This window comes from Rhopilema esculentum, chromosome 20 (genome assembly GCF_057945365.1).
Source record: "Rhopilema esculentum isolate cy_ngs chromosome 20, ASM5794536v1, whole genome shotgun sequence".
Classification (NCBI taxonomy): domain Eukaryota; kingdom Metazoa; phylum Cnidaria; class Scyphozoa; order Rhizostomeae; family Rhizostomatidae; genus Rhopilema; species Rhopilema esculentum.
This window is the reverse complement of record NC_142834.1, coordinates 14,434,796-14,459,084: the sequence shown is the minus strand read 5'-3', so window position 1 is coordinate 14,459,084 and position 24,289 is coordinate 14,434,796. Positions and strand designations below refer to the sequence as shown.

Sequence of the window (24,289 nt, the reverse complement as noted above, 5' to 3'; positions counted from 1 at the left end):
GAGGGGAACTAAGAAGAGAGCATTAGAAAAATTCCTCTTACAGTTATAAATGAAATAAACTTCAACAATAAAAATCAAGGATTGTTTCATCGTTTATGAATGATTGATATATTGTATTTGAATGATATTATGGTAGGGGATGGAACTGTCAAATTCCCTTTACATCTTTATCATATTCAATGTTTAACAGAGAAGCTACTCTAAAATTGACCAAAAAATCATTAAATTGTGATATTCTAGGAGAGCTGAGTAAAGTAATAAGGAGGTCTACTAAAAAATCACAAAAAGTTGGCTGGCCCTTTCAATACCACATCATCAGCATGGGTAATCAAAACCTGGGTTGAACCCCCCCCCCCCCCCTCTTTCATCCTCCTCCTCCCCGGCCCACCTTAAAAGACTCTCACCAGGCCAGGCAAACTCATAGCTTCGACACTACCCTTTTTAAGTGAGAGAAGTGGTGCTTTCTGTAATGCCAGCCTTCAATGCAAAATGCTTGTCTTAAAAAACCCTTTGTTTGATTACCTTAAAATTGATTTGTAAGATGCTTGTAAATCAGCTAGATTTCTTTGCGCCAAGATTTTTTCATTTTCCAAACTCCCAGCATCAACTCTAAGTTTCTTTACCATTTCATCTCGCTTACTGATCTCATGTTTTGCATTGTTAAGCATGTGCATAGTTTCTGACATTGTTGCATCTTTGGACTTCTCCTGTGATGAATGCTTCTCGACCCTACAAAGAAACAACACATTCTGCTTAAAATCGATTGAAATACCTTTCCACAACAAGCGACAGAATTGAAAAGAACGATTAATCCCAAATGCTTATTGGTACTTACATCATGTGTTTTTTAAAATTACGAAAGGTCATGTTATTACCTATTCTCGCTGCAATTTCGTCGCCATATGATTAAATGTACGAAGAAAATGTACGTTGAGTCTATTTGCTAATATGAATATTAGTGCGATTGTCTTGATATTTGAAAACAACATTCTTCTTATATTCAGTTGGTTTCGACATAAATAACAAAAATATTAGCCTGAAATGGAAAATTAGGCAATGCTGCAAAGGATAATATTCTGAACTGCATCTCTAATTTGAACCACACCCATCTATTGTGGTACGAATAATGAACAACAGTATCAATCTGAAGATAATATTTGTACCTATTCTCAAGGTCCTGGAGCTGCTTCGTGTATTCCTCTAGCATTTTCTGCGCCTTTGCTTCTCTTTCCAATGCCACATTCAGGTCATCACAAAGTGCATCGTACCTTTCAGCATCAACCATGTTAATCATCCTTGCCTTCATCTTGTCCAGCTGTCGCTGCATGGCACTTCCTTCCTCTGCCAAGTTAGTCTTATGCTGTCGTTCAGATCTGAGGAAGTTTTCCAAGTTGTTTCTTTCTTCATTGAGTCTCATAAGATTATGTCTGAAAGACTTTCTTTCGATTTCAGCTGCATGCAGACGCTCGATAAATGCCAGCAATTGATTCTTCATCGTATCCACAAGAGACTACAAAGTGACAATGACGTTGGCATGCAAAACGGTAATATTTGAGTTAATATTGTATTGGAAATAACCTAGATACAATCTTAATAATTTAAAGCCAATTTTTATATAGGAATATTATTCACCAAAAATACACACTTTTTATTATAAGAATGTAGTCTATAAAAATATTGAGGCTCAAAAGAACTGGAATTTAAGAATCATTTAAGAAGAATGCACGGCTCAAGCTTCAACGAGAAACAGTTTTTTTGTTTATTTGAGTTTTTTTTGGAAAGCAAATCAAATGTGAGTTTCACGATATATACTTTAAAATAGACTTATCTGAAATAGACGTAGATGGAATCGATCTACTAGTTTTGGAGTCGATCAACATACAAACGAAAAAGCCGCCATTGTGTAGACAGAAGGAGTTCGTTTTCTCTCTTGGACTCCAGTGGTAATTTTTCTTTAGGCACGCGACACTGATTGGTCAACTATACCGGTCTTGTGCTTGCGTTTTTTTGATTGGCCTATTTCGATCCACAATTGGGTATATATTTTTCATCGTGTTCTTTCGGACCCTTATTCTGACGTTTTATGCTCTGAGGAGTGTCAGACGAAAAAGCTTTTAGCCAATATGTTGTAAATGTTTTCTTTTGTCAAAGCCATTTTCAAGTTCTGTACCGCCAGAAAATTGTACACATACAATCCTTGTCAATATTAGTTGGAACACCAAATATTCACAGCCAAAAGTTGAAACCCCTTGGTTGAAACCTCTCCAAATCATCGACACTGTTGCTGGATTCTTCCCTCTCACCTCCCCTTACAATGTTGAGTCTATTATTTGTACTTTTTATGCGTCCAGCAGTCCTAGTTAGATTTTTACCGACAATATTGATACTGACAACATTGTAATGGGGGGAGGGGGGTTTAGATGAGAAACAACATTGAAAATGGGGAGATTTTGTGTACCGTAAATTCTTGAATTAGCCCCCCTGGGTGCTTATTTATTTTTGATATTTTTGAATGGGGGCTTATTCGAGGGGGGCTTATTCGAGAGGGGCTTATACGAAAGGGGCCTTATACGAGGGGGGCTTATAAAATTATTGTAGACATTAAGAAGACATTATCAAAAGACCTCGTTTATTTTAGTATAAATTTCTGTATGTTTAATTAATTACTAATTAATTCTGTATAAATTTAATTAATTACTACCAAAAGTATGAATTTCATCCATGAATGGCAAAAATCATCCAATTGGGGGGTGCAATTTGAGAATTTACGGTAACAGGTGGGGCTTATTCGAGGGGGGGGGCTTATTGAGAATTTGTGGTTCTAGGGTGGGGGCTTATTCGAGGGGGGGCTTTTCGAGGGGGGGGGGGGGCAATTCGAGGATTTACGGTATCTGTGGGTGTTCAACAATTAAGGCAAAGATTGTAGATACTGTTAGCACTAATAACTATATCTATGAAAGTCAGCAATACAAACCAATGAAGATGGGTAAGGTTCCTTCTTCCAATGGTCTTTGCCTCTGGCCAGGGCTCTTCTTAAACCTGTTCGAAGTTGGCTTGCCAGTGAGTCGGAGGACTCATAAGTTGATATCTTCGGCTCATAAACTGACGATGGGAATTCTTTGTGAAGGCCCTTAAACAGTTTCCTGAAAGCCTTCTTTGCTTCATCAGCAATACTGCTGACAGCTAGAGGTCTCTTGCTGTAGTCGTTTGTTTCCTCTTCATCATCTGATAATCAAAGCAGCAATGCAGAGAACACTTGAGATAACATCAATTTAGATTTCATACATGTAGATAACATCAGAAACTATGTGCTATACATCAAAAGTAGCCCGTGATCACTTATGCGAAATCTTACATCGCTAGATATAACGATATTTTCAATAAAGAAGAGATTTGTTCTTTCAAAAAAGCTTCTTGTATTCTCTATTGTTTTGCTTTACGCCATAGTAGCGCCAAGGGGTATGAAGGGCAAAAATTATTAAAATATACTGGGTAAGGATAGGGCATTTTCTAAGAATTGCCTAGGGGAAATAATACCTTGTTCTAAAACTATGCAGAAGGGCGTGGAAATGATACAAGAAAACTTCTCTTGGACAACCACAACTCGTGGTAAGACGTGTCATGTTTCGCAACTTTGGTAAGGTGGACTATGAGAAACAGGGTTGTCACTGGACTTTCAGTTCACTTACAATGAAACTAAAGCAGTTTACAAAGAATTTCTAAAAGCTGGGTTGTTCTTAGTTCTAATTAAAACCCGGAAAGTAATAGCTGGGCTAAGTACCAACCATAAAAATATTCCCGATCTGCACCATGAGCGACATGTCTGAAATCAGGTACCTTCCCTATCTCTTCAGTGAGATTTTTCGTTGAATGGATAACAACGGAAGCCAAACTTTCACTAGTGAGTGATTGCAAGCAAGATGTTGAACAAGGCTTTCTTGGAAATTGTTGATGGTGTATTCCTGTTAAAAAGACATCGGTTAGAATTGAGAAAAAATAGAAAAAGCAACATTAGTTTTACATTAGCACTTGATTGCAATCTAAGTAAATAGAAAGTTAGCTAAAGGTTTGGTAAAAGGGAATTCAGGATTTCGAAAGAAATATGATCTGGATAGGGCATAACAGTATTAGTGTGACGTCATAAAAAGTTATTCCTTCGTAAAATTTTTGACTTTTGACTAAATAACAGAAAGATGACCATATCTTTATGAATACAAAACTTTTGTGTTAAATGTGTTAAAAATCGAGTGAGGTCTTTGCGAGGAAAGATCTTAGGATGGGTAACTGTTGACAGTAATTTTGGCTTGGTTCAATAGAACAGAGACTTAAGTACCGTAAATCCTCGAATTAGCCCCCTGTCGTTCTAGGGTAGGGGCTTATTCAAGGGGGGGGGGGCAATTCGAGGATTTACGGTACAGTGCAACAGTTTTCACTGCTTTTGCTTATTTTCCGGTATTTCATGAGGCACTTTCAAGCCTTCAAAAAGTCTAAAAGTCAAAAAGTAGAGAAATATATTTTTGTGACGTCATCACTTAAGCGCTCTTTTGGAAGATGACACATTTGCCACGCTTTACACCATATTACATAATCTATTCATAACTTGTCTCTGCAATTTAAACATGGTCCAACTAATATGTCACTCTCCAATTTAAAATAAGGGCACAATGGCAATTTTAATTTGCTTGGACGGTGGTAGTTTCTGGGGGGGGGGTCCAGAAAGGCCATGGCCTAGGCCCCACGCTTATGGTAGCGAGTGGGCTCCGCTCCACCGGTATCCCATTTCAGCAATTTATAGACCATTTCATAATTATTGACAACACCATATAAATTTAAATGTAAACTAATAATTAAGTGGCAATGCGCACAGATACTATCAAAAATGGTTTCTCAAAGCTAAAGTTTAACTTTAGGTTTAGCAAAGACGTAGGTCAGATTTTTGAATAAATAACCTTACCTTTAAATTTCACACCCTTTCTTCGTTTGCTCGATAAAAGTATTACAAAATTATTGTTCATCTCAGAGGACGATTGACCCACTTTCAGATATGGTCTCGCACAAATAGCATGATGACAAAATCTGTTTATAGCAAGTATGGCAATCACCCCTTTCCTAAACTTGAGAATGCCAGGAAGCTTTTTCTGGTTCGTGCTTGCTTTTGGTCGAATATTTCCATTTGCTTCGTCCATTTCGGATCTCAATATCTCGACAAGATCAATAATTTGATGCTTCAAATATGCAGCCTCTTTAACCATCTTCTCCATTAAACTCTTCTGGACATTTGAGTTGTAAAGCTGTGATACGACATACACAAACGACCCTGATATCAAGGCATTTGCCAGCAAGAGGCAACCCTTTTCATGCGCAAATGCTTTTAATACTTTCTGCAGCTTCGAGTTCTCTAATTCCATTTCTTCTTTGGATCGTACTGTTTTATCAAGTTTTGTGGAAATCTCATTCAAGGTAGCCTTTGACTTCTAAAAATGGAGATTAAATGCAGTTCATACATAATATTTCATAGAAACAAAGCTAGTTTACACAACCGTGAATTGAAAACATTTGAAAATTGGTATAATTCATGCAAATATTTTGTAATTTTTGTAAATTTTTATGTAATTTGTAATTTTTGTAAATGTTGCTACCTAGCATCCGAAGGTAGATTTTAGGACACTGTGAAGCTATGCTTATCAAGCAGTGTCCTGGTCCTTCCTCTCGATGTGACCACACCTCGTGATTCCTCCGCCTGGAATTACAGTGAGCTGGCAACTCTCCTCACTTTGGGTAAAAGTTTGGTCATGCCAGGGACTCAAACCACGAACCCTTGGGTCTGTAGTCAGCGCCTTTAACAACTGAGCCATCCTCGTACATAATATTTCAAACTTTTCAACATATTTCAAACTCTTAACTGAGGAACTATAACTTTTTTAAAATGTGATATAGTACGAAAATGTAAGAAAAATATCCACGCTTCATAAATTAGATAAGAAGAACAAATGAATTAAAGAAAATCAAAGTCGGTGATCAATCGACCATTAAAAAACTGACCCATTATTTTTCATGAATATAATCGATTTGATCGTTATAAGAATTAAAAGGGTCCTTCTCCATAAAGGTCAAGAAACAGTCAGCAAATAAAACTCGTGTTGATGAAACATTGCTGATTTTCGACTGAAATTCCTAGGAGCATAAAACGTCAGATAATACTTTAAAACCAGACAGAAATTTATATTCAGGTTTGGATAGAAAGTAACGTATAAAAAATAGCGCATTTGATTGGTTCCATGTTTTACACCAGCTATCATCCGCTAACCCCTTACGTCACCACACGTAACTGAAGAGTCAAGTCTTTTTTGAGACGCCTATTTCTATCTTTGCATCCACGCTTTTGTAAAACTTTTGAATAAAAAGATGACTGCAATGAGTATGAATTTGTCCTTTTCTCTACAATGTCTTTGACCACTTTCCCACAATTTTCAACATTAGGAGCAATTTCCTGGGGCTCTTTTTGAGTAAATCACACAGCGTCATTCTTTATCTCCGATTTCTATCAAATTTCTCTGCATTAGAGATCTTTCTGCTATACCTACAATCCTTGCCAAAAATAACTGGAACGCCTTCTCATTGCAGCATGCAAATAAACAAATCAAGTCTAAAACTACCTCACCAAAATATCACTGCCGCTTCAAAAATTTCGACCCTCTCCCCCCGTACAATGTTGATTTATTTTCTCAATACTTTCATACAGCTTTCAGTGAAGAAATTTTCACCTTCAGGATCAAAACAGCCCGATTGAGCAACATTGTAATGGGGGTAGGGGGGGGGGGATTTTAAGAACGCTTCAGCTTTGCACAAGTGTTCCAACAATTTTGGCAAGAATTGTAGCAATGCATATATCTTTATTCTAACTCTACATTTCTCAAAACACGTCAGCACTTTTCTTGAATCATATAACAAAATCGAGTTTTAAACAAAAAAACTCACATCTGTTTTTGATTGAGTGTCTTCAATGATCCTCTTGTAATGTTCCTCTAACTCGGCCTTCATTCTCTTCCATTCAGCTTCTTTCTCTTTATTTCTTTTAGAAGCCTTAGAATGATGCAAATTAAAAACATCAAGGTCATATAATACAAATTAAAAGACTTGTCAACTAATGAAAATCGGCTTCTGCGTTGCTATAGTTTGGTGTAATCTTTCCTTGCTAATTTGTTCAGCCCCTATGAACTACAGTAAAACCCCGCAAACAAGAACATAGGAAAATAAGAACCTTCAGATTGATTTTATGGAAAATAAGACCCAAAGAGAAGAACCAAAAACAGACTGATTTCTTTCCATGTTCTTATGAGATTGTATATCATATTGAATAAATCATGAAATTCTCAAAGTCAGAAAGTATAGTTTTCAAGTCGTCATTGTGGTTTGATTAATTGATATTCAGAGCCATGGCATTTTATTTTCATTTTTTCATATTGTGATTGAAATTGGTTTGTCCCCAACAAAATAACATATCCTCTACAATTTAAAATTCAGTCAGGCCATTCTCAAATCTAGTTACTTTTATCTTGTGCATCATAGTTGTTAGTGTCCTTGCGATAAGAACCACACCCTGAAAATATCATGAGTACCACATTTATAAGAACCTAGTCAGTCTGTTCTTTAGAAAAGTAGGTTCTTGTTTGCGCGGTTTTACTGTACTGCAATTGGGGAAAACAAGGGTGGTTCAAAAAACCCAAGACATTGCGTCGAAGCAAAGAATATAACTGAAAGAGTATATCTTTTTGCATTCTTCATTCCGTTTTATGACCTCAGCATAGACCCTAAATCTATACCAAAATGGAAATATAATAAGATTGACGTTGAATTCAATAGAATCAGGCAAAGGTGTTCCGTATACAGCACGACTAGAGATCTAATACCATAACGCAGACAAGACGAGATCGATAAAAAAGTAAACAGTCCTCTGCTCGCATTGTGTGCTCTTCTGTTCGAATAATGCTTTACACTGACATATGTGTCGTTGAAGGATTAAATATCTTACAGCTACGCTAGAGTAAACGCTAGAGTTCTGTTGAATTTCATTCATTCTTCAGAATATATAAGATTAACCAGATGTCTTGATAACCAGATGAATTTTAAACATTGTTTGATATCATTAAATGTATATACCTTCTTCACTATATCATTGTACGCATGCGTTAATTTTTCATGATCATCCTTGCATTCTTTCAAATGTCCCTCAAGTTTATCGTTCTAGAAATAGGAGATAACACTAATCAACCAGCGCAGTATTTCTCAGCTACAATGCCACAGTTAAGCCCAATCTCCAGTGAGAAAAAATACTGCGAAATGCGAAAAAGTTCGCGCGCAATACGTCTTAGGCATGCGCATTAATCTTTTGCTGGGATTTCTCGCGAAGAATTTCTATGCGAAAAAAGTTAAAATGAGTTTCGCTTTTCGCTTGCGAAATCCTTCAACAGCCAATCATATTCCGTATTCCTTTGTCACGCTTCCAAACTTTACATTCCAATGTCGTGAGGTCAACAAAAGCATTCAAAGGAATTTGTCGCGTGAAGTATTTCGCAGCGAAATTTCGCAAGACTTTTTCTCACTGGAGATTGGGCTTTAATGAGAATAGTGTACCTCATCAAAAACCTATTTTTAGAATTCTTTAGTTTTGTCCACACAATTTGAAAGAAGGGCATAAAATGCATTTATGGTGCAAAATCAGCCAAAAATGTCCAAAACTAGGGAGAAGTGGGCCACGAAAGACATCAAGCTTGCTAACGGATTACTGTAATTCTGGCCTGTTTCATGAATTTTCGAACCTAGATCAAATAACAGAGGCTTAATGAGGCAAGAGCCTTTGTTCAAGTGGCCATATCTCAACCAATTTGTAACAAATTTAACTGATTTCGCATATTTAGAAGTGTTTCACGATGATCCTTCGGAAAAAAGAGTCAAAATTGAAAACTTCCAAGAATGCGCACAGGGTCCATACACAAAATGCTTTGTGAAATTTTGATTTGCTGATATTGAAGTTCCCATCATCCTTCTAGAAAGTGACATGCCCAGCCTTCATAAACTGGTAGATAACGGCAATGGTAAAAACAGAAAGCTCTATGATCTTTCAGCGTGTGTTCTCTCCACCGTCATTTAGTAGCCCTTGTTCCCCTCCACGCATTTATGGCAATGATAATGTATCGTAATTTCTGCCTTAAGGAAAAAGGGCCTTCTGGAGTTTAATGAAAGACAACCAGGAGTTTCTAGAAACCTTCAGTTAGGTTGGCACAACTGTTGTACCGAATGCCAATGTTATCAAAGGTTTGAAGAAGTACATATGTAGGCTGTGTGGGGTAAACGACTTTTTCGAAGAACAAAAGACAAGAAAACTGCAGATCTATCTCCATGCCTCCATGCAGTTTCAACATTAGGAAGCACATCCAACGCTCCAACTATATTGCAAGCCTTTGGAGACCAGATAAAAGAGCCATATCCAGAAAAAAAAGAAAATTGATTCAGTTAGATTGTTGTCAAAAAAGTTTAGATGATGAAGATGATACGGACACTGAACAACTCAGTGACAGAGCAGATTAAGGATAATGTTAACGACACGGAAGCTTATGACTTTGAATTTATTATCTGTACAATAGAAGCTAAAGTAAGTCTGTTATGGCTTCAGCTTAGAACGCTGTGAGACAAATCACAGATCAAGCTGGATTATCTAATTTTTTTTTCTCAAACCAAATGACCCTAAAATTAAACCCTCTCCCTAAGACAAGAGCACCAGTGCTGACAGCAGCGCTACTGTTTGTCGACTGGAGGTGATATTTCTCATTGCTAAACATGCATGAGAATACAACTTGATCTATTCATAGGACATTCAGAGGCTTTATCCCAATTTTTGGACAAAGCCCCCATATCTCGGAAAAGCATCCTCTCCCACCCAATCAACTTTTAGTTTTGAATTCTACACCAAAAACTAGAAAAGTCTAAAAAAATTTGGTTTGGTAAAGTCCCTCCTTGGGTGGCCATTGTTAGCTTTTTCAAAGGCTGCATCCCAGTTTTTGAACAAAACCCCCTGAATCTCGGAAAAGCGTCCTCTCCCGCCCATCAACATCCAGATTCGAATTGTAAGCCAAAAACTGATCTCGAAAGATCTAGAAAAGGTTGGTCTGGTAAAGTCCTTCATCGGGTGGCAATGCCCCCCCCCCTTTGTGCCTCTGGACTACAAATATAAATGAAATTTATGTATGTAGGTATAAATGTATATAGAAAGAGTTGCATGCTTCTGTAGTCATGTCTTTGGAATTGAGGATATTATCTAGTTTGATATAATGATAATTGTTTACTGGTCTGCCATCTTTGTTTTATTGGCGAAGAAGTGTTCGCTTTAAGTTGGTACAGAGTGATAGAACAGGATGGTTCTCAGTTCCAACTCGGAGTTTCAAACTCAATATGGTAATCAGGCAAATGTTTAAGGAAATAATTGTTTAAAAATGAACCAAGATTTTGAAATAAGTACTGCAAAATAAAAAAAAATGACCATTTTTAACTGGGCAGCTCATCTAACGATTGATGATAAATTAATTTTTTTCTCACTCTCTCCTCCGCAACTTTCAAGGCGGAAATCTTCGCATCTAGCTGCTCTTCTATCATTTGACTCAATTCTGTCGCTGAAAATGACGTCATGACGTTTTCTCGTCTTGACTGCAGGAATGGACGCCCAGTGATGAGATGCTGATAAATTCCATAAAGGGACACCTCGTGAGTCTGTGAGAAAACAAAAAGAATAGTCAAGAGGTATTTCATATGTAATTTCATATAATTTTACGTCATTAGCGGCCATATAAATCAATCTTTTACGATAATTTCAGAGCTCTCGGAAACTATCTCGTAATATAAAATCTTAAATTTGAAATAATCCAGATTTCCCAGTAATAAAGGACTGTATCTGGAGACCTTTGTGCAAAAACATTGTTCTTTGTACCTGTTCTATTTTATTTCAACCTTGAAAAAAACTTTTCAAGGTTTTCTAAACTTCTCATAGAAAAAATTTGGCTATGGAAAGTGACATAAAATTATTGTGCATTAACCTGCTGACAATGGAATCCTATAAAAGCAATAACTGTTTATGAGAAAAAGAAATTATGAAAGCAAAGGAAATTCATTAAGAAGGTGGAAAGTGAGATACACACCTCTTGGGTTCTTGTTAAGGTTTCCTGAAGATCTTCCATCTAGAATGACACTCTTGCAGTTAAAAAGATTGAAAAAGTGTGTATTTACATTAGGTGCTAGAAACGAGAAGATCAGTTTCCTGAAAATTATGGCTGCATCCAATTAGATTACTTACGTGAAAATCTGTTTGCCAAATCCATTGTGGGCATTAATAACAGTTGGCAAAACCCTTGAACAATAAAACTATTTGTTCTGTTTGAATTTCATTTGTTTGCAGTAGGTATGAGACTTGAAAACTTTGAAAACTTCGACAATACCTGGAGGTATAATTGATGATATCTGTCTTTCTGATCCCCGAACTTTTTAACAATCTTACTCGAATCATCTTGGAACTTTGCCAATTCATTCTCGAGTTTCAGACACTCAGCTTTGTAGCGTGCCGATTCTAAATGTGAGCTCTTCAATCCATTTTGAGACTCCTGTCGTCAGAAAAAAACATGTCTTCAGTCCAGAACTTTAAGACTGACAAGCATTGAAGTTTAATGAGCAATAAAAACTTCCAAATATGTGAAAGACCTTAACCTTCAATTTTACAAACACAAAAGTCCAAAAATTACATTTGTAAGAAAGAATAAAATTCGAGTTAACACGTGGTTAAATTTCCAGCTAATTGTAGTTTGAATTTTCACTTGATAGGTGCGGCCAATCGAATGATAATATCAGGCTAGAATAATATGACATATTATGACAGTCTAAGTGACATTGAGAAACCATAAACAAAACAAATAATATGACACTGCTTTCACTCAAAAATATACATCATATTTTGCCACAATGCCTTGCTATAAAAATATAAGACTAAATGTGAAATTTTGCATTAATTGATTCATACACGAGCACTAGGCTTCAGTTTTAGAGAGAGAAAATAGCTGATCACAAAAACACAAAGATAGAATTTAATGACACCAAGGACAGCCTTAGGCACCAAGATGTAATAAATCCAAGGAAAGAGCTTCATTTTCCAGACGTATTACCAAATATTGAAGAGAATACCAGAAACCGGATTAAAGGTCATTCTCTCTCTGAGATTGTTAGGAGTAACAATTGTTGGGAACGAATGCCACAACAATTTTTTTGGGAACGTGCACTCAACAGTTCTGCTAATTGCTGATTATGTAAGTCTGCTAATGACTTTAGTAATTAGTAGCTAGTCTAGGACGCGTAGTTAGTATAGATTGATTGCTGCTCTATTTCTAGCTGCCTAAGGATAGCGTAGAAGCTTCTAGAAAGTTCTAACGATGGCTGAGACAGAACTTCTTTATCACGCGTCACGTAGAGTTCATAGGTGTTTTTAGTTTCGCAGTGAACAAGTCGCTAGATTCTCAAATCACAGCAAAAATTGCATACCTCTAATGCTTTGTCCTTGTCCCTGAGCTTCTGCTTCAACCGTTGGCAATCATTTGTCGATTGGTCGTTTGTCTTTTTTAGTGTATCCAGCTGAAATGCGGGGAATGGGGTGGAAAGAAAACTGTGTGAAATCAAAACGACAAGCGAGAGCAGGGCGGGATCAAGGGGACGGTTAAGTTTTGCTTGGGCCACCAGGAACCCCGTTTGGGGCTTACCTCCGTCAAAGGGAATACGCCCCCCTCCCCTGAAGTCTGAAATTATAACCCGACCTTTCAGAAGTTAGCAGAAGGTCATTTGGTGAAACACATTTAAAATCATCCGATAAGCAACCAAGGTAGCTTCCGTTTGAAAAATTTACTTCCAATGTTACTTGTAGCAAAATTCCTAACGGGGTTCTATAGCCAGACATGGGGGAGGGGGAGAACAAAGATGAAACAAGTCGAGTTCTCACCCTGGTGTTGGCATCCATGAGCCTCGTTTGGTAATCTCTCAACATGTGTCGGAGGTCTTCTAGCAAAATGCTCCAAGTGGTTTTTTTCTTCTTGCGTTTTTCCACTGTGAACACAAGAACAACTATAAAAAGACAGGCCTTTGAAAAAGCGAAGGTCGTAGCTTTTCGATTTTAATCTAAAATGATGTATGGCCTGAATCACAACTTTTTTGTTGATGACTTTTTCGGGAAAGTTCTGGCTTTTTTTATTGCAGCGATAATTTTAGTAAATGAAAAATGACAAAGATTATTAGCACTATATAGACAGATTAATTTTTTGGAGATCATTGCCATGGCGAAACTAGCAAATAATTGAAGAGCTAACCGAAGAGGCTTGGAAAATCGTTATTTCCAAAGAAATTGAGCTAATTAATCAATGTGTATCTTTACCTGTCTTCTCTGTGTCATTGGCATTTTCGAATCTAAAGTTATCCAAAATCACTTCCAACTCCTTCAAATTACTTCCGTACGCTGATTCGACGCTAGTTTGGTGATTTTTGGCCTTGAAATGAAATCATCGATATAAAAGATTAATAATTGAGTTTATAAAGCAACATGAAGCAATCACGCGCCTTAAAGGCGCTGTATCCCCCCGATGCATTTCGATAGCCATTTAAATTTCCTATTGGTTGGACTATACAATAGACCTATTGTTAATTATCCAATCAGGCTGATTCTCAATGTTTTCTCAGTCAAAAACGTGCCACAGAATGAATTGTCAACTTTGAACGGTTGACAGACGGGACATAGTGCCTTTAAAGGCCGATTTCCACTAGACGAATTCTCTCGCGCGAATCGAATAAATGTTTGAAGCGATAGAGTAGGACCGTGATCTACTTTCTGCGAATCGAACTTTTTCTCTGCAAATTCTGAGAACATTACACCACGCATGCTCACATTGGCAAAAATTCGATTCGCGCGAAAGAATTCGCCTAGTGGAAATCGGCCTTAAGTATGTCAAAGATGAATAAATGGCGTGAGCAAGTCTGCAAACGTGAAAGAGAAATAGCAAATAGCTCAATCAAACAATCTAAAAATGTAATGTAAGCAAGACAATTGTGAAATAAGTTGTCACATTAGTGTGTAGACCAGTTCGATCCTGATTTGTTTCACCGACTTGCACGCTTTACCAAAAGGAGATCATCAAAACACTAGTCACATGAAGTACAACATAATGGGATCAAGTTTGAAACTCAGAGTTGCAACTTAGAAACGTCCTGTTCTATACAACAAGGTGAATACAGCTTCACCTACTCGACAACGAGCTATATTGGAAGATAAATAAACAATTATCTTTATCAGAACTTTAGAGAAGAGAATATTCTCAGCTTCAGAGACCTACTCACAACTCTCTCTAGGTATAAATATATTTAAAGTTGCCTAAAAATGAAACTCGGAGATGCAACTTAGAACGGTCCTGTTCTTCACACCAAAGCTGGTAAAGCTCTTGTCTTATCAGCATCGAGCAGTCTGCAAACAACCGGCTAAAGGCAATCGACAGTTACGAAAGTGGCTTTAGCATTCCTTTATTTAGCTCTTGGCCAATCATAAGCGTCTTAGTGGTATCATGCTTTTTGATTGGTCACTTGTTGATTGACAGATTGTCAACTTCATCTTGTCGCTGATTTATGAAGCATTTAGAGTTTAAGCCATATGATGTTGGCAATAAGCGTGAAACCCCGAGTAGCAACTAAGAACTGTCCTGTTCTATCCAACAATGTAAACAGCAATGTTAATTGAGGTTTGAAGCTTTGACAGTTTTCTAAAGGCAATCTTATTCCTCCTTGTATAACAGTGCCATATTACTGCTGTTACCAAAGCTGGAGTACAACAGAAACATTGAAATTATCTTTGCAATAAAGTTGTCAAGTGATGACGTCACAAAAATCTATTGTCAAAATTTTTGAGATTTTTTCCCATAACCTGAAAGAGCATCATGAAATACCTCTAAATCTGCAAAATCAGGTAAAGGTATTACGAATTGGCTGAGATATATCACCAGATTAGCACAAGCTCTGGCCCCATCAAACCTCTGTAATTTGATTTCAGTTCATAACTTTATTAACTGAGCCAAAATAACAGTAATCCGTTAGCAAACTTCAAATCTTCTATTGGCCATAGCTCACCCAATTTTTGACAAATTAAACTGATTTTGCATATATGGAACTATTTTATGGTGTTCTTTCATGTTATGTGGTCAAAATTCGAAAATTCTAAAAATAATTTTTGTGACGTCACACGTGAGACCTCTATACCTCTGTTAATTCGCTTCGTAAAGAATTGAAATTCGTCTGATGTACATCAAGTTGGTCAGACAATAGTTTTTCTCTTTCGAACTTCTCTTTCAGTTCTCTCTGTAGTTCGTTCAGCTCTATTGAGTACTGCTGATCTTTTCGTTCCATTAATTTCTTCAGCTCACTACAAGCTTCCGACTGCTGGTCCAAGGCATTTTGCAGTTCTCTACAAAAAGAAAAAACAGTGAATAAGTGATAAAATCTTAGACTTTTTGACAGGGACGGACACTTGGTCAAATATCGGGGGGGGGGGGAAAGCCTATTGTTTTGATAAGATGCCGTCACGTTTTCCCATTGTTTTAGAAAAAAGACCATTGGGAGGGGGGGGAGTAGATGTTACCTTACAAGTTAAAATTCCGGCGCCCTTTGCTGACAATCATCTATAAATTCAGACAAGCTATACACCAAGGCGTTAATGGCTACGTCAGTTTGAAGTTCAGATTTTCGATATAGACCACATATCAGTAAAAAGAAATTTCATCAATTCAAGAAGAAAACTGAGTTTGCCAACGATTTGTGTAGAACGGTGCTTTGCAGACAAGATTTGCAACATTTAGAAATGGCTTGAGAAAAGCATTACGATGTTTGTCTGACATTCTTTAGTGTATAAACGTCAGAATAAGGGTTCGAAATGATCAAGAAAGAAAATATAAATATACCCAGTTGTGGATCGAAAAAGGCCAATCAGAAAAACGCAAGCACATGACCGGCATTGTTGACCAATCAGTACCGCGAGCCTATAGGAAAATCACCACTGGGATCCAAGAGAAAAAATGAACTCCTTTCGTCTACACAATGACGCATTTTCGTTTGTTTGTAGATCGATTCAAAAACTGCTAGTAGATGAAAATATGTTTTTCTGATTGGCCTACTTCGCTTCAGGACTGGGTATATATTTTCTTTCTTGATCTTTTCGATCTTTTCTCAGTCGTTTTATCCTCTGAGGAGTGTCAGCCGATAAGCTTAAATAAAGTTGTAAATGCTTTTTCAAAGCCTTTTCCAAATTTTGTACCGCCAAAAACTGCAGTATGTGAGCCTCCGACTTCCTTACCCTAGAAAATCTTCAAAAACTCATCCCTTTTCACTTCAACACATCACAACACCACAAAAATATTTTAAAAGTAGATATCTTGTAACCTGATAGATATAATGCCTGCAATGCACCATGGGAGAACGATGTATTTGAGTATATCCTCTCGGGAATTATTCATCAACACAGTCTCGTGGCTTTTCATTCGAAAATGAAAGCTGGAAAATCGATTGACAGGGAATTGCAAAATAAAGTAAAGCCGTACTTGTAATCCCTGGCATAATTTTCAAGATCCTGCCTGCAGTCTTTGAGCGATGCTTCACTGCCTTCTAGGTCTCGGATGCGAACCTTAAAGATAAGTATTGTACAGAGTTAAATAACAAGTACAAAAATAAGTACAGGGTTAACAATAGGAAAACTCTTTTCTACAATTCATTATGCATACGGTGAATCAGTGAAACCAGTAGCGGAGACCTGGGGGCGAGGGGGTTGGGGCAATCTCCCTAATATTCTAGAGGGCTATGGTCTTTTGTGCTAAAACAATGGGAAAATGTGACGTCATCTTATCAAAACACAGAGGGGAGCGAGTTGCGTTCGCGGCCTGATTTTAAATCTCTCAAAGCTTCAGCGAAAACTTCAGCGAATTCGTCAGCAATTGGAATGTGTTTTGTTCTTTCCGGACACCGGCGAATTCGCTAGTGAAGTAAGAGTGGAAAGGAGTTCAACTGCCTAGCGAAATACAGCTTCCCTCTGAATGGAAACACACTCGGCGAATTCGCTGACGAAATCAGTGAAGAATTCGCTCAAGTGGAAAGCGGCCTAGGCCCTATCGCAAGTTTAGAATTCAGAAATCGCAGAGATAGTTCTTCAACACTATCCAAAAACAATATTCATTACACAAGAGAGAGGTAGTTTTCCCATAGGGCCTAGGCCATACTAATCCATTCATTCAGATTTGACAAGGAATGATTATTAGTACTTACCTGGAGCAGCTCAAAATTAAACTTTGTTTCGAGATGGGCGGTTCGTTCGGACTCAATCATGCCTTCTAAATGCTTCAACTTCTCCTTAGATTTCTAAAAAAAATATTACATCGTAGCAATTTTAAATAGACGTTCTCTAAGGAGACATTTACATTTAGTCATCCCGGTTAGTTTTCAACCCGACAATAAGAAATTTGGGTTCTGGTGATCTAGAGAAATTTTCAAACAGGTCATTCTTGGCACCCTTTCTAAACCCGGGTTGAAATTTTCCCCATTGGCCGAAAAAAAATGTGAATAAAAAGATCAAAAATTTTAGAATGTTAGTCTTTTGACCATATAACGTGAAAGAACACAAAGAAAGGTCTCAAACTAAGAAAATTTAATTACAGATATTCAAAATTGGATGAGATATGACCAATAACAGATTAGACGTTTGGTAACGGATTACTGATATTCTCGGGTCATAAAGTTATGAATGGAAACCAAATAACATTGATCGAGGAAAGACTCTGTGCTTATTTGGCTGATTTCGTAACTTTAAAGGTATGTTATGATGCCCTTTAAGGTTATACGATCCACATTAAAAAATTCTAAATATTCACGTGACGTCACCACGCAGGATCTTTACAGGAAATCTAGCGTTACCACTTAGGCTACTGTAAAAATCGAAAATGTACTTCAATCATTTGTTGGAGATCTACTTCAAGAAACAACAGTTGTATTCATAAATAGGAAACATGAGAAGAAGCTAAAAATCATTCTGGGGGGTCACACTGGTGGCAAGATAGCAGACAGAGTGGGTAGTATTCTCTATCGATTTTAGAAGAATAAACTAGGCCTGGCCAGTTTCAATGCAGTTCCAAAAAAGTATGCTAGCTACTAGGAACAGTTAAAACATTGTTCGACAACCAAAAACAAAGATCGGCTACAATAGCAAATCATATATAGTCATAAATACGGATCCTGTTCATATGACACAAATATCCGGACAACAAACCATACAAGAACAGCAATTTTATGAATTTTAATTTTGTTACATCTTGAAATCGTGACACAACTTGATTTTAGCGCGCAGTTGCTAGAAGGGGGAAATTCGAACATACGTCAGCAAGGTGTTTGACGCAAGCACAATTCAAACATTGTAACAACGTAGCTTGCAATGCCTTTGCTGTTAAAAATATGCTTAAAGCTCAAAATAAACACACAGTAAAGCAAAAACGCTTACAGATAACTCAGATTCAAGTCTTTCCTCCTGGTTCGACGAAAACTCTATGTCTTTCATCAAACGGCGGACTGTGTCGTTCTGAGCATCTCTTTGATCTGAAATTGGAATATAGTTTTGAGATAACTCACAATCAAAACTGGTAAAGTCACTTTTGGTAGGGCCTATGCAAAATTGCTATATGCTGATGACTCGAATTCAGTACTACAGATACATGATAAGAAAAGCAACTATATATTGTTTAGGCTAAAATTCTAATTCCAATAGAGGACTGTAATTTCGATTAATCATAAAGTAAATTCTAGTTTAAATTCCAACTTCGATCCGTTCTAATTGTGTCTTCTCTAATCTCATTCAATTCAAATTTAAAGGCAATCTGTCTCGTTGAGGATTGGTTAACGAGAACAATAGCTGGAACAATAGCCTAAACAGGATTCCAGCGCTCCGCCATATTTTTTACAATGCGATAAATTGAAGGGGGGCTGGAAAAAATTAAAAACCCCTTTGTTCATATAACCAATCAACGTCGTGACAGATTGCCTTTGATTTCTATCGCATACTTCAACGTGTACATTAACTGACAACAACAACAACAACAACAACAAAAAGAACAACAACAACAACAACAACAACTGTTATTAGAAAGTACGTCATGTTAGAAAACATGAAGACTCTGCGGAGGACACATAGTAAATAATGAGTATTGTTTAGTTTATTTCCGTGAGGTATATAAAGGGATTTAATCGAGGTTGGGGGACTTGTGATGGATAGACTTTTGATTGATAGGACTTTGATTGTTGGATTGCTTGAATGCAGAGGGTTTGTTATACGAACGCGTGAATTGAATAAAAGTTGATTATGTTTCGAGAATATATGGATATTGTTTAGTAATCGGTTATATTGGAATCTAGATTGAAGATTCATTGTTTACAAATACCACTGATTGAGAGAACCTTGGAATTATAACCAGTTTGTTTTCCTCTTGTTGATCTTGAACTGAATTTATCGTACGGGAACATTGCTCAGTTTAATTATTCTGGCAGAAATTGTTTATTTGGCAATGTTTTCCATCACGTCATACCTAAAAATTTCTTACAGTGCCTGTTTGTGCAACTCTTTAAATAGAATCCAGCAAGAGGGGTTTTTCAGTGTACATTTTTAGTTATCAGGGCTTATAAGTTAACCACCGCAAAAAACCAAGTTTCCAAGAATGCTGTATTAAAGTGCGTATTCCAAGTTTAGGCTCAACAATACCAGAACTAACTTCTTATCCAAACGGTGAATTTTGATGATGAGCTAGAAGAGTTCTAAAGTGATGGCGTCAAAAATTTTTTTTTTAGAATTTTTGAATTTTGATCCCATAACCTGAAAGAGCATCATGAAATTTTTTTCGAATTGGTTGAGATATGGGCACATGTGCACTGGCTCTTTCCCCATCAAACCCCCGTAATTTCGTCTCTGTTCATATTTTTATGAACAGAGACAAAGCAAACTTCAAATATTTTACTTTCAAATCTTATGCTTTGAGGTTAGAATTCAAAAATTCCAAAAATAGATTTATTGTGACGTCACAATTAAGAACTCTATAGGGCTGCCTCGGTGACGCTAGGTGACACACCGCACCGTGACGTGTCCAGTGTGAATATAGCTGCATCGGGGATCACCGCTGACGAATTACGATTTATGAAAACCAGCCTAAACGCTTGATCCTCACTAGCGACTAAAGCAGAAACAAAAACGTAAGGGAATACTTTATGCGATGGTAACAACGGCTTAATTTATTGGATCAGTTGTGCTTGTGCATTGAATGCCCTTAGAGAAAAATAGTAACTCAAGCACATACAGAAAAAGAACGGAAATTTTCTATACACTTGTCCTCATGCTTTTGTCACGCCATTTACTATGGCCCAGCCCGTCCTTACTGGCGCATAATTCCCTTGTATTTGCGTTCGTGGATCTGTCGCTAGCGAGGACTAAGCCTTATATGGTGGTTCAGGGAAAAATACCAATCGAAACAAAAATCATAAACACCAGGTGCTTGATTAAAAAATGGCGGCAACTAGTAGGTTCTTAATTTTTTAGATTCTTTTTCAGCGAATTGTATTTGGTGTATCTGCTTTTTGGACCATGCCTGTAATACCGTTTCGGTAAAAAGGACCACCCCCGTAATAGGACCGACTCTGTACAAGGACCACCTCTGTAAAATGACCATCACTGTAGAAGGACCAAATGTGTAATACGAGAACCTATGTAAAATGCCCATCGGTGTAAAGCGACCGTCTGTGTAAAACGATTCCTTTTCACTAGCCTCGGGGAACAGCCGCCTTAAAAACAAACGTAAATTTTCAAACTGCAAAAGAGCACATATTTGTAAATAAACTTTGTAACAATACAGGTTTAGATGAATGCAGTTGTAAATGGCTTTGAAAAAAACAAACATTTAGTAAACTAAAGCTTTTCGTCTGACACTCTTCAGCGTTTAAAACGTCAGAAAATAGACCGAGTATATATTCGAGTATATAGTCCACAACTGGGTATAAATATTTCCTAGCGTAGAGTTTTCGGTCTATGTTCTGACGTTTTAAACTCTGAAGAGTGTCAGACGAAAAGCTTTAGTTTACTAAATGTTTGCTTTTTTCAAAGCCATTTTCAAGTTTTGTACCACCAAAAGATTGTTTGAATGCAGTTGTATAAGTTGGGTCATATATCCCTTAATATGAAATGCTGCACCTGAGTAGTGCGAGCGGCTTTAAAACTGATTAAAATTACAATTAATAAATTTCTTACTTGTAAAAGTTCTGCATTTTTCTTGAAGATCTGCTATAAGGCTAGAAATAGTAAAATGAGTATTAACAACGAAATAAATGTTAACAGAGAAAAACAGGGCAATACAAGGCTGGTTTTCATATAACGTATTCCGACGTATTTCATCGCAATTCAGAGTCTACGATAAATTAAGATTACTTCGTTATATGAAAACCGACCAAATTTTATGAAAACCACCTATCGTGAATAATCCTAATAGAACGTAATTCAACGTAATTGAACGTAATTCATCGGAAGAAATCAAACAATTTTGTTTCTCCCGACAAAATACGTTGAATTACGATGAATTAAGATGAAATACGTTTTTTTGTTAACATATAACGTGAAAATCGTGGAACCTGAATTGCGATGAAATGCGTCGAAATACGTTATATGAAAACCAGCCTTAAGAGTCATTCTCATATCAAAGTATGCGAAAACACTTTAACAATGTAGCCTGTGAAACAAAATAACTACCATGGGACAATATAAGAGAATCTATCGGTCAGAAAAATGCCTTTACGGTAAATCTTCTATTCGCACGCTCCTCATATGCATGCCCCCCTGATTAGCTCTGTATATTGAAATAAACATCCCACTCTCTAACGAACCGTCTGTTAGATAATCAGGGATCCAGGGGGGGGGGGCTTTAGTTGGGATATATTGCATTAGGATGTTACAAGAAGAATTTCAAAGAGTCATGATGTCTTGAAGATAAAAATTTAAAACATAACGACTCTTAATTCACTTTCTTTTGTTTTCATGAGCACACAAAAATTTCAGTCAAACGCCATCCAAGTCAAGGCAAATTAGGTTAAAAACTCAAGATAAATACACTGGCAAGACGAGAGCTGAGAAAATATTTCTTTTTAAAACTCCAGAGTGTTATTTTCTTCAAGACTTCTTTTGACCGTAAAATTTTTGAAAAAATTTCCTGTGAAATTAGTTTGGATTTTATGATTCAAAAACCTCAATAATGCGATAAAAAAATGTTGTTGAAGACAAAAGGAGTCACATGAGTAAAATATGAAAGTACAGATTTTATCAGAAATGTTTTGCCATATTTATAATCAGAACTGCAAAGAGGTTTCGGTGTTTCTAGGACAAAACCGAAGGTCAAGGCCCCCAGTGAGCGGAGGGAACAGAAAATATTTATCACCAAGCCCTTAAGATTAGCTTAAAATGCATTTTAGAATATTCCTTGCAGTCATTTCTTGCAAATTTTTTAACATATTACGTTCTTATGCATACTTTTGCTACAATTGATTAATTCCATTCCTAACATAGCGCAATCAACCCTGAGGCCCTCTGGGACATTTTGCCCCTCATCCCCCCTTTCAGCAGCCCCACTTATAGTGGATGCTGTTGTCAAAACTCTTTCAAAGGGTTGGCAAAGAAATATGGAACATTGCCATTCTTGCATAAATGAGCGAGCATTAAAATGGCAATTCCTGTGTCTTGATAAATGAAGCGATTTTATGAAAGACTCATACCAAAAACTATAACTTTGTACAAAGGAGATTTATTTGTAGTGTTGTGATTGAGTTACAAGCAGGAAATTCTTGCAAAAATACACCTGTGATACGGGAGGTTGGTTCTTTCTTTACAGCCTGCATTTAAAAATATCTCAAACACTAATAATGGTATGGGGTCGTAATGACATATCAGTAATGACATAATTTGTCACTCTTTGCAACGAAAGCTGATCCCCTTGAGCTCCCTCAGCACAGTATTACTTTTCGAAACATAGTTTTGATCTTTTTCAGTGCAATGAGTTGATTTCTTCTGAGCATTTAGATTCCTTCCAACCTGCTTAACTTTTTGTTAAGTGTATAAAACGTTTCTATTATTCATTCATGGTTGAGAATTTCCTGTGAGGAAAATATTCTAACTGATTTCCTGTGACCAATGGTCACACGGTCAAGGGGAAAATAACTCCCTGCTCAAAACTATATTCAAGTAATTTGGGAAATTTTTTGAGTTTAAAAACCATAATTAAAAAAAGACTTACACGCTCGTAATCTAACATTCACTGTAAACTCTGCTAGAGTTTTGTGAGATTTATTCCATATGAACAAAGATAAAGTCTTACTTTTCACTTTCCTTTTGTGCTTTCTTCAAATTTTGTTCCGATTCGAGCAACTTTTTATTCATTTCTTTGACTTGTATGATTTCATTTTCCTATCATACAGAAATATCACCATGTCAACAAAATAACAAAAAAAATTATACATTGACCTGGCTATGAAAATTTTTCCTATCAGAAACTTTCTAATACTTCGCTGTGTTTTGGCTTATGAACTGTTTGTACTTGCTAGCTAGCATCCGAAGGTAGTTTTTGTAAGCCAATGCGAGGCTACGATTATTAAGCAGTGTCCTGGTCCTGCCTTTCAAAGTGACAACACCTCGTAACTCCTATGCCTGGCATTGCAGAAAGCTGGCCACTCTCCTCACTCTAGGTGAGATTTTGGTCATGTCAGCGACTCGCCGGTTTATTCCAAGCCTCGGAATATGAACCTGTTTTAAGTGGCACACGAATCTGGGTAGATCCTAACCTTGCTAAAATTAGACTTGGATGCCGAGGGGTAAAATTAGAGGGGTGCTGAAAAGAAAATTACAGTAGATGGACACAATGTTGACAATACTAGTAACAGGCACAAACCTCATTTTGTGCATTTTAGTTTTGTAAGCGAAGTGAGAATCCAAAACAATGATAGAATTCACAAATTAAATAGCTTTTGAAAGAATCAGCAAAAGCAAGAAGTAACCCGGGGCAGACACTTGCTCAAATATTGGGGGGGGGGTGCAAGCCTATTGATTAGATGACATCACATTTTCCCATTGTTTTAGAACAAAAGACCATTGTATTCCAAAATATTGGGGGCGACC

At 37.0% G+C, this 24,289-nt stretch overlaps 1 protein-coding gene across 1 annotated transcript in view; it reads right to left on the bottom strand.

Annotated features, from left to right (window-relative positions):
- The window catches only part of LOC135687460 (coiled-coil domain-containing protein 171), a 31,317-nt gene that overhangs the window by 2,903 nt on the left and 4,125 nt on the right, over window positions 1-24,289 (bottom strand). Inside the window, exons 6-24 of the mRNA XM_065204019.2 lie at window positions 23,493-23,581; window positions 21,383-21,423; window positions 18,599-18,693; window positions 17,374-17,466; window positions 16,656-16,738; window positions 15,322-15,526; window positions 13,457-13,568; window positions 13,028-13,131; window positions 12,577-12,666; window positions 11,487-11,648; window positions 11,190-11,228; window positions 10,594-10,764; window positions 8,161-8,244; window positions 6,979-7,083; window positions 4,955-5,474; window positions 3,786-3,962; window positions 2,975-3,225; window positions 1,164-1,510; window positions 523-729 (exon numbers count right to left, since the gene is read on the bottom strand). Of these exons, the coding sequence (XP_065060091.1) occupies window positions 523-729; window positions 1,164-1,510; window positions 2,975-3,225; window positions 3,786-3,962; window positions 4,955-5,474; window positions 6,979-7,083; window positions 8,161-8,244; window positions 10,594-10,764; window positions 11,190-11,228; window positions 11,487-11,648; window positions 12,577-12,666; window positions 13,028-13,131; window positions 13,457-13,568; window positions 15,322-15,526; window positions 16,656-16,738; window positions 17,374-17,466; window positions 18,599-18,693; window positions 21,383-21,423; window positions 23,493-23,581 (2,975 nt within the window). The remainder of the gene's footprint in view (window positions 1-522; window positions 730-1,163; window positions 1,511-2,974; window positions 3,226-3,785; window positions 3,963-4,954; window positions 5,475-6,978; window positions 7,084-8,160; window positions 8,245-10,593; window positions 10,765-11,189; window positions 11,229-11,486; window positions 11,649-12,576; window positions 12,667-13,027; window positions 13,132-13,456; window positions 13,569-15,321; window positions 15,527-16,655; window positions 16,739-17,373; window positions 17,467-18,598; window positions 18,694-21,382; window positions 21,424-23,492; window positions 23,582-24,289) is intronic.